The sequence below is a fragment of the Acanthochromis polyacanthus genome, chromosome 23, assembly GCF_021347895.1.
Source record: "Acanthochromis polyacanthus isolate Apoly-LR-REF ecotype Palm Island chromosome 23, KAUST_Apoly_ChrSc, whole genome shotgun sequence".
NCBI classification, from domain to species: Eukaryota; Metazoa; Chordata; class Actinopteri; family Pomacentridae; genus Acanthochromis; species Acanthochromis polyacanthus.
This window is the reverse complement of record NC_067135.1, coordinates 6300059-6316526: the sequence shown is the minus strand read 5'-3', so window position 1 is coordinate 6316526 and position 16468 is coordinate 6300059. Positions and strand designations below refer to the sequence as shown.

The 16468-nt window shown below is 40.8% G+C and overlaps 1 protein-coding gene across 1 annotated transcript; it reads left to right on the top strand.

Moving 5' to 3' along the window:
• The first annotated feature begins 874 nt into the window (after positions 1-874).
• On the top strand, positions 875-14663 carry LOC127532271 (interferon-induced very large GTPase 1-like). Its single transcript, XM_051943592.1, has 5 exons — positions 875-1000; positions 3955-4017; positions 4110-4227; positions 4339-4584; positions 9160-14663. The coding sequence occupies exons 2-5, from the start codon at positions 3991-3993 to the stop codon at positions 13830-13832; spliced, it is 5064 nt and encodes a 1687-aa protein (XP_051799552.1). The 5' UTR covers positions 875-1000; positions 3955-3990; the 3' UTR covers positions 13833-14663.
• Positions 14664-16468: the final 1805 nt, after the last annotated feature.

Here is a 16468-nt window from a genome sequence, read left to right as displayed (position 1 = left end):
TCACATAATAAACACGCTCCGCTTAAAACATCCCCCGCCGTATATATAGTGCCTCGAAGTGCAAGATAATCTATAGTGGACGATACACCAACAAAATGATACATCGTCACCACAATAAAAATAATCAGTTCAAGGTCATGCACCCCAAAAGGCAGATCTACTTTACCAACAGGCTTAGTGTGCGCAATATGAATGAAATCCCTCAAGTAGTTTCTGAGATACGCTCCGGAAACGACAAAATATTTGAAGTGCCTCAGTATGACCTTGAAAATCAGGTCAAGGTCATACACCCCAAAAGGCACATCTATACTATATAGAGATGGCCTGGGTGCAATATGAATGAAATCCCTCAAGTAGTTTCTGAGATATGGTCCGGAAACGAAATGTGGACGTACGTACGTACGGACATATGGACAGACGGACATACGGACGGACGTGATGACGCCAATATCCCCCTTCGTGCCTATGGCACGGTGGGGGATAAAAAGGGCAGTTTAACTCATCAGGTGACTGAAAATAAACGGCTTGTGCAGTTCTAGATCCACAAGTAGGATGTTTCAGCTCATGTTTCACTACAAATACATACAATAATTAATAAATGCAATGGCTGGTTGTGACAGATGTCTGGAATAAATCCTCAGACTGCTGTTCTCTCATACATTAAATCCTGGGACTTAAATGAGGCAAATGGTTGCATTTTTTAATGAACTGATCTTGAATTTAAGTTTAACTTAATGCTTTCTTTGGAAACTTCAGCCTCGTGTTCCTTGGCTTCAGCACTGATTTTCTGCATTGAATGTGAGGATTGTTATATAATGCAGTTTCTGGGAAATTGTAAAAGCTTTTCCAGTAAACCATGTGATCATAAAGCCAAAAGTGAAAGTATCTTCACCAATAAAAGGAGGGTCTGCAGTGGGGTGTGACAGAGCTGGTGGGACGTGAAGCTTCATTTACAGTGACGGAGAGTTCAACAGAACATGGACAGACGTCTTCTACAAAGGTACGTCACTTATGATGTTGTTTTGGCAGCGATTTTTATTTGAAACGTTAAAACCAGGCACGTGCACGAGCACAAATAACGGTATCGCCAAGCGCTGCGCATGCACAAATGTAGAAATGCGGTTGACGAAAAATCAACTTTTTGGGTCTCTGCAGGCAGGACAGTGGCGGAGATGAGTTGTTTTAATGTTTCTGCACTGTGCTGTCGTACTTTTACATCAGTATGGTGGAAATACCCTGACAGCCTCTGATGGAGGAGACAGGATGGAGAGTGGAAACTGACCAATCAGAGGAGCCGACTTCAGCCACGATCCCCGGCAAATTAAACGGCTTAAAAAATATCAAGGCACAAAACTAACAACGACACAGCTGCTATACGGTCAAGTGCTCAGACCAAAGGCTGAACAGCTGCTGCTGCAGACTGAGCTGTTCCACGCATCGATGCTGCCTTCACTTGCACTTGGACACAGGAGGTGCATTCACAGAAACTGGGACCTCAGAGTTTTTACTAATTAACTTGACCAGTCAGATAGGGTGTGGCCAATGAGATGTGGCTGTTTCCCCCATAGACATATATACGTAGACATCTTTGTAACAGGCTGTTGCTAGGAACGCTAGATTCATAACATAGAATTTTAAACAAAAAATGGTCTCAGATTAGTTATTTCACCGGTAAGCAGCTGTGTAATACACAGGATGATATAGAGAGCTGGTTAGATCATGGGTAGAAGCCAGACACGGAGCTGATGGGTTCTATTTGTCTTGTCGGCGATTATTTAACCACACCTGACGTACGTCAGCGGGGTTACTGCATTCCCTTTTGATATCTGGCTGGGTAAGTATGTATGTGGGTGGGGGTGGGGGTGTGTGTATGTCTGGTCAGATATCTCTGCAGGTGCTGAAGTCAGGATAATCAAACTTGGCACTGAAGATCAGTCCAAGGTCCCCTGCTCAGTTGTGGAGTTACAGGTCAGCAGATCAAGTAGGAAGGGATATACGTAGGATGATCAAAATTGATACAGAGTATCATGCATGGGCGTGATTCTGCCATCTACTGAGGGCTTGTCTAGTTCACTCTAGCTATGACAACCTGCTAACAATATATTATTCCTTACATACATCTTACATGTGAAAAGTAATCCCACGAGCTCTTGTTTCCTTACAGCGCTCATTAGAGCATCCATAGGCTGAACAGAAGTCCGGCATCTTTCGCGAAGCTCGTCTGCTGTTTAAATAACTATGCTGGAGTCAGAGGGAGATAGTGTGTAGCTTAAGTGTTGAGTGGCAAAACCAGCATTGTAAAAAATATCCGAGCACATTGTATAGTAGCTACACGTGTGACGTTTCTAAAAAATCAAACAGTTTGGCAATCGGTTCAAAATTCAGCGAATAATTCCACTTTGAGATTCAGTAGTACCTCTTGCCTCCGTAGATGTCAATGCATCGCTGCCTCCGCTGGCACCGTTTCAAGATGGCAGCGCTGTAGGCAGGCCTCTCAACAGCCTATGAGGTGTCTACGTAAATATGTCTATGGTTTCCCCCATTGGAGACGCCTCTGCTGGTCATCAAGTTTGTCCACTAAATGTCAGATGTCCAAGTTTCAATGGATGCAACTGGATATGAAGGTGAAAGTAAAACTAGCTGAGTCTAAAGGCTGTGGCGAGTTGTGACTTTATTAATGACAAATTATCCTTTACAAGAAGACAGGTTCCATCAGGATCTAACAGTCAAATCACAGTTAAACATTTTGTTCCAAATCTGAGTCCTGAGTTCAACCAAGCTCAACATTATTTTAATTATTTTTCCATAATTTATTTATTCATGAGGAAGATTTTTCCAGCCCACAGCAGGATAGTTGCAGCAGTAACATTATTGTTCACATTACAGAATGTGATGTCTCAAATCAAAATATAGTAACTACCAAAATGTGTGGTAGCTAAGTAACAATGAAAACATGCCTCATTGTACCAGAAGTTGCAGTAGTTTCATAAATATTCATCACACATAGACAGATTTTTGAAGACTGAAAACAAATCAACACTGTGGGTGTCTTTGTAACAATGTCTCAAGTCTATGACACCTATAGCTGAAGCTTTTTCCCTCAAAATAACAGCAGCATCTCTTCTCCTAGACTATTTCTAACAGCGGTCACCTGAACAACCAAAACATCAACAGCACCAGTATTAGTTGATGCACATCAGATAAATAGTAACATTACCTGAAAAAAAAGAAACCAGGGGATATCAGAATGAGATTTATTAACATTTAGTGTGACAGAATTAGTGGAATTCAGATCTGTATTATGGTTTTGGTGTCCATCCCAACATTTTCAGTGACCTCATCTTGCCTCCCCTTGAAAAACGTCTGAAGGCAGCTACTGACTGGACGGCTCTTTTGACACGTGAACGTACAAAAACCAAAACGCACACCTGAATGCAGGAATTGTACTATGCTGCTGTAGTTTAGAAAGTTAAAAGCAATGTGAATATGAGAGTTCAAAAGTCACACACTGAAATACTTAATAACTTAGGAAATGTTACCACTGTGGTGTGTTCAGTTGAGTGTAAATGTTGGCACCTTTCTTACCTTGGAGACTGGCTTCTACTGTGAGTGTAGCTGTTGTGTCCACTTGCACTTGGGCACTGTAGTTGCTAAAACTTAAAAATTGGAGTTTCAGTGAATAATCCTGAGTTTTCAGATCAACAGAGGCTACAGGGGAGGCCAGTCAGAGTTCACCCTTGGCCTTTATATGATGGGACATTGGACAACAGAAAGACATACGATATATTTCTTTTCTAACATGGAGAAAAATACTAATCTGCTGAATGGTGGATGTGGGTGCAAGAATCTTTCAGGAGATGTGGGACAGGAGAAGGTCTTTTATGAAGGGGCTGTGAGATATTTATAGTTGCAGTGGAAATAAATGCATGAAGACTTGTCTCTCATTACTTTCAGAGAAAAGCTGCCCGAATAATCTGAAACAAGGGTAAGATGACAGAGTCTTCACTGACAATGGAGGTAAACAGCTACTTGTTCAAAATAATACTGTCCGCATTAAATCGTGTGAATGACAATTAAATGTCAAGTATTTTTTTCTCATTTATCAAAAGGGACTCAGTGATGATGATTCATTCATCATACTACCCTGTGAGGATGGAGAGGTCCCTCCATCAGCACCATGTTCTGACTGCAAGGATCCCTGTCAACAGACTGATACAGATGATAAAGGTCAGATTTATGCAGTTCATTGTTTCATCAGAAAGGCACAAATGGACATGTTTGTACAGGCTTTAAATAATATAATTATTATTATAAATGCTATCATTATTATTTCCACAGCCTTCTGCCCTCCAGTGGAGAACACAGTAGATAATATCAGCTGTGACTCAGCATCTCAGCATTTGGACACTCCTGCTGGTGAAGTGGAGGACTGCGTCATGATCCCGTGCAGTGAGAGAGAAAAAGTGTCGGAGGCAACGGACTCAACACTCAGCATGGGTCCAGAGGAACAAAAGTCCTTCCAGACCCCTGAAGAAATGCAGGATGAAAGCCTGGACACATCTGCTGTGAGACCTGCACACACAAGTAAGAAAATACTGAAGGGAGTTTGGAGGGGTTAGACTCTTTTCGCTCATTTTTGACTCAAAGGGAGCAAAAAATCAATAACTTGATTGTCAAACATTCTGAGAAAGTATTTAGAGTAGAGCTTTAGGATTTTGCAAAGTCTTATTAACTTTATAGAAATTTTCCAGTGGATTTCCTCAGAAAAGTCGGCACCCATTACATGGACAGTGCCAATATATAATATTCACCCCCACTGGAAGTTTTCCGCTGTTATTATAAAAAAGAAAGACTCTTTTGTGTCAAAGTGAAAACTAACTTCTACAAATTAATGCCAACTAATGGTACAATAAATGTAAAAAGTAAAACAAGAAAAGCACTGAGAGAACACAGTGCTCCGCCAAGGCTTCTCAGTCTTTGTATCGTTTCCAACGGATGAATCTTTAATCAAAAATGACCTTGCCCCAAGCACAGGCGTGTGTTATGCATGTGGACAATATGTACGGATATGGCATCACGTGACCTAAATATGTAGCAGGTGGTGGGAATTGATGGGACTCGGAATAACTGACAGAATCAATTGTTCCTTATATGATTTCCGACGGATAAGTCCCAGTGGATCTGTACTAGGATCGCAATCATGTGATCGTCAGCAGGCAGGTGACGTATCGCCTTCACTTGCTGTCATAGTTACAGTGACGCCGTGCTACTATTTCGCAACGGGAAATCCTGAACAAATCTGTGGATCAAGACTATATGCTGCGTCACAGGCAAAATCTAATCAGGTGGTCCTTGTGTCAATATCTGATCTTCCCTAAAATTTTCATCGAAATCCATTCTGTTATTGAGTAAGGGGAGTGCAGAAGGATTCTTCCCCTTTTGAGTCAATATTTAGTCAATGCACCTTTGGCCACAATTACAGCATTGAGTATGTATGGAGAAGTCTCAGTCAGCCTTGCAGATCTGAACGCTGCAATTTTACCACATACTTCTTTGCACAACTGTACAAGCTCTGTCAGGTTAAACAGGGTTTGAGAGTGAACAGACCTTTTTAAGATCAACAACAAATTGTTACACACGTGGACAAAATTGTTGGTACCCCTGAGTTAAAGAAGGAAAACCCACAATTCTCACTGAAATCACTTGAAACTCACAAAAGTAACAATAAACAAAAATTTATTGAAAATTAAATAATCAAAAACAGCCATTACTTTTGAATTGTTGATTAACATAATTATTTAAAAAAACAAACTAATGAAACAGGCCTGGACAAAAATGATGGTACCTCTATAAAAGATTGAAAACTATTTGACCAGAGTGACATGATTAACTCAGGTGTGTCATTTAATTGACATCACAGGTGTTTCCAAACTCATAATCAGTCAGTCTGCCTATTTAAAGGGAGACAAGTAGTCACCCTGCTGTTTGGTGAAAAGGTGTGTACCACACTGAACATGGACAACAGAAAGCGAAGGAGAGAATTGTCCCAGGACATCCGAAAAAAAATGATAGACAAACATCTTAAAGGTAAAGGCTATAAGCCCATCTCTAAACAGCTTGAAGTTCCTGTGACAACAGTGGCTCATATTATTCAGAAGTTCAAGACCCACGGGACAGTAGCCAACCTCCCTGGACGTGGCCGCAAGAGGAAAATTGATGACAAATTGAAGAGACGGATCGTTGGAATTGTATCCAAAGAGCCCAGAGCAACCTCCAAAGAAATTAAAGGTGAACTCCAAGGCCAAGGTACATCAGTGTCAGATCGCACCATTCGTCGTTGTTTGAGCCAGAGTGGACTTCATGGGAGACGACCAAGGAGGACACCACTGCTGAAAAAAACTCATAAAAAAGCCAGACTGGAATTTGCAAAAATGCATGTTGACAAGCCACAAAGCTTCTGGGAGAATGTCCTTTGGACAGATGAGACCAAACTGGAGCTTTTTGGTAAGGCACATCAACTCTATGTTCATAGACTCAAAAACCAAGTATACAAAGAAAAGAACACTGTCCCTACGGTGAAACATGGAGGAGGCTCAGTAATGTTTTGGGGCTGCTTTGCTGCATCTGGCACAGGGTGTCTTGAAAGTGTGCAAGGTACGATGAAATCTGAAGACTATCAAGGCATTCTGGAGAGAAATGTGCTGCCTAGTGTCAGAAAGCTTGGTCTCAGTCGCAGGTCATGGGTCTTCCAACAGGACAACGATCCAAAACACACAGCCAAAAACACCCAAGAATGGCTGAGAGAAAAGTGTTGGACTATTCTAAAGTGGCCTTCTATGAGCCCAGATCTGAATCCCATTGAACATATGTGGAAGGAGCTGAAACATGCCATTTGGAGAAGACACCCATCAAACCTGAGACAACTGGAGCTGTTTGCTCATGAGGAGTGGGCCAAAATACCTGTTGACAGCTGCAGAACGCTCATTGACAAATACAGAAATCGTTTAATTGCAGTGATTGCCTCAAAAGGTTGTGCAACAAAATATTAAGTTATGGGTACCATCATTTTTGTCCAGCCCTATTTCATTAGTTTGTTTTTTAAAAATAATTATGTTAATCAACAATTCAAAGTGATGGCTGATTTTGATTATTTAATTTTCAATAAATTTTTATTTATTGTTACTTTTGTGAGTTTCAAGTGATTTCAGTGAGAATTGTGGGTTTTTCCTTCTTTAACTGAGGGGTACCAACAATTTTGTCCACGTGTGTATTTGCGCTGAGGCTCTGATTCGGCCACTCAAGAACATTAACCTTGTCGTCTTTTAACAATTTCTTTGTATATTTGGATTAATGCTTTGGGTTATTGTTTTGCTGGAAAACAAATTTCTCAAGTCACAGATTGTAACATGTTGTCCACCAGGGTTTCACTTTACTTTCTGCATTCAATATGCCTTCAACCTTTGCAAGCATCCAGAGCCTGCTACTGGGAAGTAGTCCAACATTATGATCACAGTGGGGGACAGTGTGCTTATGGCGATGTCCAGTGTTTAGTGTCTGTCAGAAACAGGTTCTAGTCTAATGACCAAAACCTTCAATTTTTGATGTGATCAGACCAAACAACCTTCTTCCAGTTGGCTACAGACTACAGTTGACGATAGTATAAATTTGTTTTCACTTTGACACAAACAAATCTTTTTTGTAAATTAAGGGGGGGGGGTTCCTGGAGCCTGTCCCAGCTGACTCAGGCGAAGGCAGGGGACACCCTGGACAGGTCGCCAGGCTACATATACAGACAAACAATCACACTCACATTCACACCGACAGGCAATTTAGAGTGATCAATTAACCTCAGCATATTTTTGGACTGTGGGAGGAAGCCGGAGTGTCTGGAGAAAACCCACGCATGCACAGAGAGAACATGCAAACTCCATGCAGAAAGATTCCAGGCCCAGGCTGGGATTTGAACCGGGGATCTTCTTGCTGCAAGGCAAAAGTGCTAACCACTTACTCCACTGTGCAGCCCCATGCCACCAAATGTTTCACAATAAAACATGAAGGGTTTCTGTCCACTGAAACTCCACAGGTCTTTAAATTTGACAAAAGTACAGGGTTGAGTGTTGAGTTGGTGTTAATAGCCTAGGACAGTAGCAGGGCAAACAGGAGTAGTACTAAACAGGACGAATTGTACTTAATAATCAGAAGGAATTGGAATGAAAGGCATGCCTCGAATACGAGCCTTTTCAAATTAAGGATGTTTCCAACTGCCAATAAGGAAGATAAAGGCTTACCTCGTTGAAGTAGCATGGTAATCGACATACTTCCAGGGAAACTACAGTGACCCAAAAGTTTTGAAGCAAAGTTTAACTGCAGTGTCTATTTGAGTTGGGGGTGCATGAATTCACTCTTATTTTACCCATTTTTGTTATAGCATAATAAAATAACTTAAAAGTATAGTATTTGCTGAGTGCAAAACTCGGAAGAAACTTAATAGAACCATAAGGTCCAGGTATGCTGGAGCATCACTTCAAGATGCAGGCTATCAGTGTTAGATTTCAAAACTCTTGATGGTAAAGTATCTGACAGTTTAAATTTTTTTAAACATCCAAAAGTACTATGAGGCAACATTTACTGGCCAGTTTGAGGAACCTTCATAAGCATGAATAAAGATACATTCCAGAAGATACCAGTGTAACCAGTGTAACCAAGTGGTGGAAACGTTCACAACTTTGTATAAGAAACAAACATGAACATGTCGAAATATGTTTGTTTTACACTAATCTGTTACTCTTCTGAATATATCTGTGGTACTGATTTATTAAAATAACATTATATTATTTGGATTATAGACTTTTCATTTGTTTCCAAACTTTTGGGTCACCCTGTAAGACGCTGAGTCTAACACTGAGACCAACTATACTCTTCACCCACATATTCAGCTTTTACAAATTAACAAGCAAACTGGCAGTGATGAAAAATAAAAGCCATATAACCTTTCACTGTAATATAATATCATGTATATGCTGTGAAAATATTTAGCTTAGGTGTTCATGGAGATCCTCAAACATAATATTATTTCACATGAACATGGTAATTTCTAATCCACGTTCAAAAAAATAAATGTTTGCTTGTGGTTTGAAATAAGAATCTTTATGTCCACAGAGAAACATCTGGAGAGCTTATTGGAGGATCTGGGATTGGAGCAGCTCTACAGACAAAAGCTGTCACTCAGCAAAATACTTGAGATTGATGAGAAGACCATCACTGATGAACCTTCCAAGAGTAAATCAGATCTTCCATGGTATTTTCTCAAGAAACTGATGATGGTTAATGTGACAGCTCGGAATATGAAATGTACATCTGTAAGTGAGTCAACCAGTGATAGTACATCAGAGATGATGAAGTTAGATCTTGAAAATCTGCTTAACAGCCCAAACTCAGTTGACATGGTAAACCCCCTCGACATAATCACAGCTCTCTTTCTGTGTTCTGATGGTTTTGTGCAGCAGGAAATGGCACTAAAAATGTCTATGTGTCAGTTTTCTGTCCCTCTCCTGCTTCCCAACTGTGACACAAAACCGTGCACACTCATGCTGTGGGCCATGAGAGACATCGTTAAAAAGTACAGACCTCAGTCACTTTCAGAATCAAAGGGCTTCACTGAAGAGAGAATTGTTGTCTCTGAAATTCCAATGATCTCTTTTGTGAGACTGGGTGAGTGCTCCTTGTCCAAGTCAGAGATCCTCAATAAGTTTCTGAGTAACTCTCAGCAGTACCATGACACCTTTGTTCACCAAGATATGGATTGTGGTGACAGTCCAAGAAGAATCTCCAATGGATTGACTGAAATTACTTGGTACCTTCCCTGTGGAAGCAAAAACTTGGATGTTTTCAGTCAACCAGTCGCTGTAGCTAACCTTCGTGGTGACATTGCTTCCTTTGAAACCCAGTATTCCTTTTTGTGTCAGACGTCTGCAGCGGTTTTTGTGTTCTTTGATAACTTGGACTCTGAATGCAGTCTACTGACCAACCAGAACCACAAGACACAAATCTTCTTAGTGGGAAACCATCAGAGCAAGAGCTTCAGCTTAGATGCTGTAAAAAAAGTAGCAACTGAGTTGTGCTTGACGAACAGCAACATTATGTTGAAGACAAAGAAGATGAATGATGCAGATCTTGTCACGATCTTGAGGAAGAAAGTCAGCGATGTGGTTGAGAACTCACGGATGAAGATGTCAATAGAGCGGATGGCTGACACTGCCCATGAACTGGGAATCTTGGTTGATGAAGACTCTCCGGAGTGTCAGGCTGGAAAACAAAAAGCAGATGCCATCACTGAAGAAATTCAACAGATCCTTAAATACAAAGAAGACCAACTTCCTTTGCAAGGTCAAATATGGAAGGAATTAACAAGTTTAGAGAAGGAAGAATTCCGGCTTCGAAAAGTTGGGTCTCAAAACATCGAAAAGTACAAAAGTGATCTTCAGGAACAGAGAAAGAAACTGCGACAACAACAGAACTCCTATGAAATGTCAACAGCTATGACATGCTTCATCAATGCAATATCAAGCCCAGGAAAAGAACGGTGTTATTTCCTGAAATGGATGAGAATGAACCTCGATAACGTGTCTCGTCTAAAACTGTCTGGACTCAGAGAGCAATATAAAGAAAAATGCAAGAGTTCTGAGAACAAAGAGGAGATCAAAGAAATTGACAGACAACTTTCCAACAGCTCACTGGGAACTGAACACTTCTTCCGTGAAATGGGTCAGATCTATGAAGCTTCTCTTTCCCTTCCTAAAAAGGATCCATCTCGTCAACAATTACAGCACCTGCCCAAACTCTGTGCAGAACTGTTGTTAGATGGATTCCCTCTTGAACTTGTGGATGGAGATGCATCCAACATTCCTCTCAGATGGGTGAGTGACGTTCTGTCTCAGCTCAATGACATGGTGGATCCAAAGAGAAAGATCCGGGTTGTTACAGTTCTTGGAGTTCAGAGTACAGGGAAGTCCACTCTCCTAAACACCATGTTTGGAGTGCAGTTTGCAGTCAGCAGTGGTCGATGTACTCGAGGTGCCTTCATGTTGCTCATCAAAATCAATGAAGATGTCAAAAAAGTACTAAATTGTGACTTTATGGTGATCATTGACACTGAGGGCTTAAAGTCACCAGAACTTGCACAACTGGACAACAGCTTTGAACATGACAATGAGCTTGCTACGCTTGTTGTGGGGCTGAGCGATATCACCATTATCAATATCGCAATGGAGAATTCCACAGAAATGAAGGACATCCTACAAATAGTTGTGCATGCTTTTCTCAGGATGAAGGAGGTGGGCAAAAAACCCAAATGTCAGTTTGTTCACCAGAACGTGTCCGATGTGTCCGCCCATGAGAAGAACTTAAGAGACAGAAAACTGCTTCTGCAGCAGTTGAATGAGATGACCCAGGCAGCAGCCAAAATAGAAAAGAAAGAGGAGAACAAGAGCTTCACTGATGTGATGGAGTACAGTCCAGACACTGGGAACTGGTACATTCCTGGTCTGTGGAATGGAAACCCACCAATGGCACCGGTCAATGCAGGTTACAGCGAGGCTGTGTATGAGCTGAAGAAAAACATTGTCCAACTACTGGGAAGTTGTGAGTCTTCTGCTAATAATATCTTGGAATTCAAAGAGTGGATGACAAGCCTGTGGAATGCAGTGAAGCACGAGAACTTCATCTTCAGCTTCAGAAACAGCCTGGTAGCTGACGCATACATGAGGCTCTGCACAGAGTTCAACAAATGGGAGTGGGAATTCAGAGAGAACATGTACTCCTGGGTCACAAACGCAGAAACAAAAATTTCCAATTTCGGGACAGTTGCTGCAACATCTGACATGTCTGACATGGGACAGTTTCTCACTCAACTAAAAAGTGAAGCAGTCATAGAGCTGTCTAAATGGGAGACAAAGCTTCTGGACAATCTAACACAGTACTTCAAGCAAACAGAGGGTCATGTCTATCTAGTGGAAGGATACAAAGAAGAGTTCTCAAACAGTGCAAAGAGCCTTCGACGAGAAATGGAAAACTCTGTTGTTAATCAGCTCACAGCAGCAGCAGACATCAGAAGGGGAATGAGAGAACTGGAGAGAATCAAAGAGAACCACACAAATGAAATAGAAAAAGCAGTGTATGCATTAATTGATGAATGTCGAAAGGAAAAAGTTCAGATGACAGACAAAGAACTGGACAAAGAATTTGATAAGATGTGGAAAGAAACAATGAATAAATTGAAATTTTCTAAAATACAGCCCACAGATGTCTTCACCAATGTGGAACACTACCTGAGAATAAATCTGTCACACAAGGGGAGTCATGCACATGAACTGCTGAGTCAAAAAAGACTGCGAGATTGTGGAATAGAGCTTTTCAAATATAAAGCTGAAGGATTCTACAAAAAAGTCAAACACAAAGCAAAGACGTGGTGGCATGGCCAAGATCATGAACAACAAATGGCTGAGAGCATCATAGCTGCTTGCACGCAGTTTGTAACTGAGAAGATGGAAAGAAAAACCAATTACCATGATACTTACATCCAGGAGATCCTACGCATCATTGATAAGAGACTGGAAAACAAGCAGAATGTGACGACAGACATCGAGTTTGAGGTTTCTCTAAAACAGCACATCTGTGGATTTGCAGCCAGAAACTTTGAGAAAATGCAGAAAGATTTCATCCAAGAAAATGATCCCAAAAACTGTCTGAAGACAAACAAGGAAAGGTTTCGTGCTGATTTCAAAGATGTTTTTCTTGAACGGGACCAGTGTCGGAAGAAGGCAGAAGAATTCACAGACCAATGCCTGAAGCCTGCTGTTGAAGACTTTGTCCACCATTCCTTAGGTCCAAACATTGTTCAGAAAATGAGAAGCAGTAAGGAATTCAACACAGGAATGGACTTCCAGTATTCACTTCTGAAGGACTTGCTTTCAAAGAAAAATCTAGAAGAGTATTTACGCTACAGTTCCTCTTATGAGAGCTATGTGAAGGAAAGAATAATGCAGCAAATAAAGGAACGTTTCTCGAGCTCATCTGCAACATTTGAGTTTGAGGATCAACATCTTCAGTCATGTATCAGCAGCATAAATGACGCCATCAAAAAGGCCAAAACAGGAAACAGTGTTGACTTGAAGAAGTTTGTTGAAGATATCTGCAAAGAACTTGGCAATACACTTGTCATTTCCCAGGATGCTCTTGGTGCTTTCATGATCCTGAACAAATCTGATCAGGAACAGTTTGCTCACTGGCTCACAGAGTCTGTGAAAGAGATGGAAGAAACTCTTAGAGAGAAGTTTAAAAAATCAACCCTTCGAGAGAAACTAAAACATCTCCGTTTGAAGCCCCAGAATGAGCTTTTCACCAGAGTGGTTGGTTGTGGCAAACAGTGTCCATTCTGTAAAGTGCCCTGTGAGGCAGGAGGAGAAGAACATACTCAGCACTTTGCTTCACTGCATCGGCCACAGGGTCTGGGTAGATACAAATGGAACTCAACGAATGAACTTGTCATTGACATATGCTCTTCTCTTGTGGTTAGTGATGCAAAGTTTCGCTGCATCACGACCAACAATGAATGGCACCCTTATAAACGTTACAGGGAAATTTATCCAGACTGGGATATTCGTCCAGCTGCGACCCTCGAGGCATCAGACTACTGGAAATATGTAATGGCAAAATACAATGAAGATTTTGCCAAAGCATATGGTGCAGAACCTGCTGATATTCCTGAAACATGGAAACAAATCACAGAGAAGAAGGCAGAAGACAGCCTCAAAAAGTCATTTAGCATCGAGTAACATTTCTAATCAGTAAAAGAGGGACCCTTTAATGGTCACATCACTGTATCCAAGAGAAGATGAAAAATGTGAGCACACATACACATTTAACCACTTGCTTACAAGATAATTCAAGAAAACAGCTGCAAGTAAATTCTCACTTTAACTCAAGTTTGCATTTAGCAAGTTTAATGAATTCTATTAATGTGCTTTAAGACTCTTTTGTGTGACAGTTCATGTCATTATAGTCAAACTGAAAAATGTATCAAAGCAACAGAGCGGTCAAAAATAATTTTTGGGGGGTCTTGATAACATTAAATAGGATATGGGATTTTTTGATTGATTTTGTTTCTTCAAAGTATTTGATGTCTATTTTTTTCCATTTGTGTTTCTCAGATCTGGATGTGGTGATGTTATAATAACATGATAATCTGTTACATGTATGAAAAGATTGTTGACTCAGAAGTTAAATCATTTTGTGTTTGGTTTTGTAGCATATCTGATGTCAAATATTGACATTTTCAGTGTGTTAAAAGATCATGAGGTTGTTCATATGATCTAAATGCTTGCATTAATGTACATCGTCATGTTGTTGATAAATGTGTTTTGAGCCCAAGACAAAGCAGATCTTCTTTGTTGCCTGATTGGTGTTTGCATGCAAAAGAAGTTCTATTATTCTCCATCTGTGTCGTGAAGAAATTAAAATGGCTACATTTTTTGTTCTCTGAACTATTTGATGGCAAATATTTCCAATATTAAACGAATTTAATGAATGATTTATTGAAAATGTACCATTGTCTGCATGTTACATTAAATCTGTTCACTGATTAAATAAAAAGACAAAATCTGCAATCTGACTCTGAATGTTTTTATTATTTTATGTTTCCTAGATCAGAACTGCAGCATTCAATGTCTAATAACTTCCATACCAAATAGAATTATCTCAATAAACATCATCATTTCACTTTTTCAAATTAGTCATCTTTTTCAACTATTTTTGTTACAGGGAGATCAGAGAATGAAGGAACAGAACACAGAAGCAAAGAGACAGGAGGAAAATAGGGATGGGCTTTATTAAACAAAACAAGAGCTACAACAACACAAAAGGGGAAACTGGATTGAGGGGGAACACAAGACCACATTTTCCACAAAAACTCACAATTAACAAAAGGGGAAACACCTACAAAAACTAATGCAGAACTAAACTACCAGAAGAGGCACTCTTGAGAAACAGAAACTGAAACAAATGGGGAAAGGCAGGCTTGGGAAATCCAGGAACTGAACAGGAGACAAGAAAGGGACAACAGGCTGGAGACAGAAATGGGGTGACGAGAAAGGAGCAGAACTGAGTCCATGTAGGAAATTCAGGAGGGGGAAACTGAGTCCAAACGGGGATGTGCAGTCTGGAGGGGGAGCAGGCATCTGACAATCTATAGTCCGGCAGGGAGTGAGTGATGGAACTGAGTTTATATACCTGGAGGTGTGAGTGAGAACAGGTGCGTTGAGTCAGCTGATTGCCACAGCTGACATTCATCCCAACAATCAGCAGTGCAGGCAGCAAGAGCAGGAGAGTGAGTGAGAGACAAACAAGACAGGCACACAGATGCAGAGACCATCCAAACTCCAGTGAAAAACATGCCTGTGGTCTTATCCATCAGCTTATCCAGAGACTTCAGTCCATATTTCTGGATGCACCTAACATCCTTCTGGGAGATATGAACCACTGCACACTAAAACACACGATGAGAGACTTCCATTAGCACATCACATGCTCCACTGGATGTAATAAGACATTAGATGTCTGTTACAGCAATATTAAAGGTGCCTATAAGTCCATTCCATCTCTTCCCTGGGTTCCTCTGACCACAACTGCATCCACCTTATCCCTGTGTCCCGCACTGTGCTGAAGCAAGGCAAAGTGCAGAACATCAGAGTGAAAGTTTGGGATGAGGATGTCTGTCACACTCTTCAGGAATGTCTGAAGGCGACCGATTAGGACATGTTTAAGGAATCCTCAGCTGATATTGATGAACTGAGTGATGTTGTGAGCAGCTGGGTCACATACTGTTAAAGCACTGTTATTCCTGAAAAGAACTGTTAAACTACATCCAAACAGGGGTTTTAAGAAACTTAAGGACTTATTGTACAGAAAGAAAAAGGCCTTCAAGGAAGAAAGAGGAAATGAACTAATTCTGTATATCCTGCAGAAGGAAATAAAATATGAGATCAGGACCTGCAAAAGACAATACAAAGACAAACTTGAGTCTCAGTTTAAAGTGAACAACCTCGGTTCAGTCTGGACAGCATGAAGCTGATCACTGGGACGAATAAATGTAGAAAGAAGAGAGTTCAGCTCAGTGGTTAGAATTCTGATTTAGAGCTGGCTCAAAGTCTTAACAGTTTTTATGTCAGGTTTGACTCCCATGATTTTGGGGTTGTTCATGCTGAGATTAAAATCTGTCTTATGTCAGCCTCTCCACAGAACCCCTTTTTCGATGTGGGCGATGCAAAAAGATGTTTTAAACGGTGCAGATCAAAGAAAAGCCCCGGCTCTGATCACATCGGTGGCCGTTTACTGAAACCGTGTGCTGACCAAATTGTCCCCATTTTTTAAAATGATATTTATAACATGTCTCTTGTCCAGCAGAGAGTGCCAG

Bases quoted from the DNA above. Each gene is read 5' to 3' on its own strand.
- LOC127532271 (XM_051943592.1), top strand. From the start codon at position 3,991: ATGACAGAGTCTTCACTGACAATGGAG. The intron at 4,018-4,109 runs GTAAACAGCTAC...ATTTATCAAAAG, and splicing joins AGTCTTCACTGACAATGGAG to GGACTCAGTGATGATGATTC. The intron at 4,228-4,338 runs GTCAGATTTATG...TTATTTCCACAG, and splicing joins GACTGATACAGATGATAAAG to CCTTCTGCCCTCCAGTGGAG.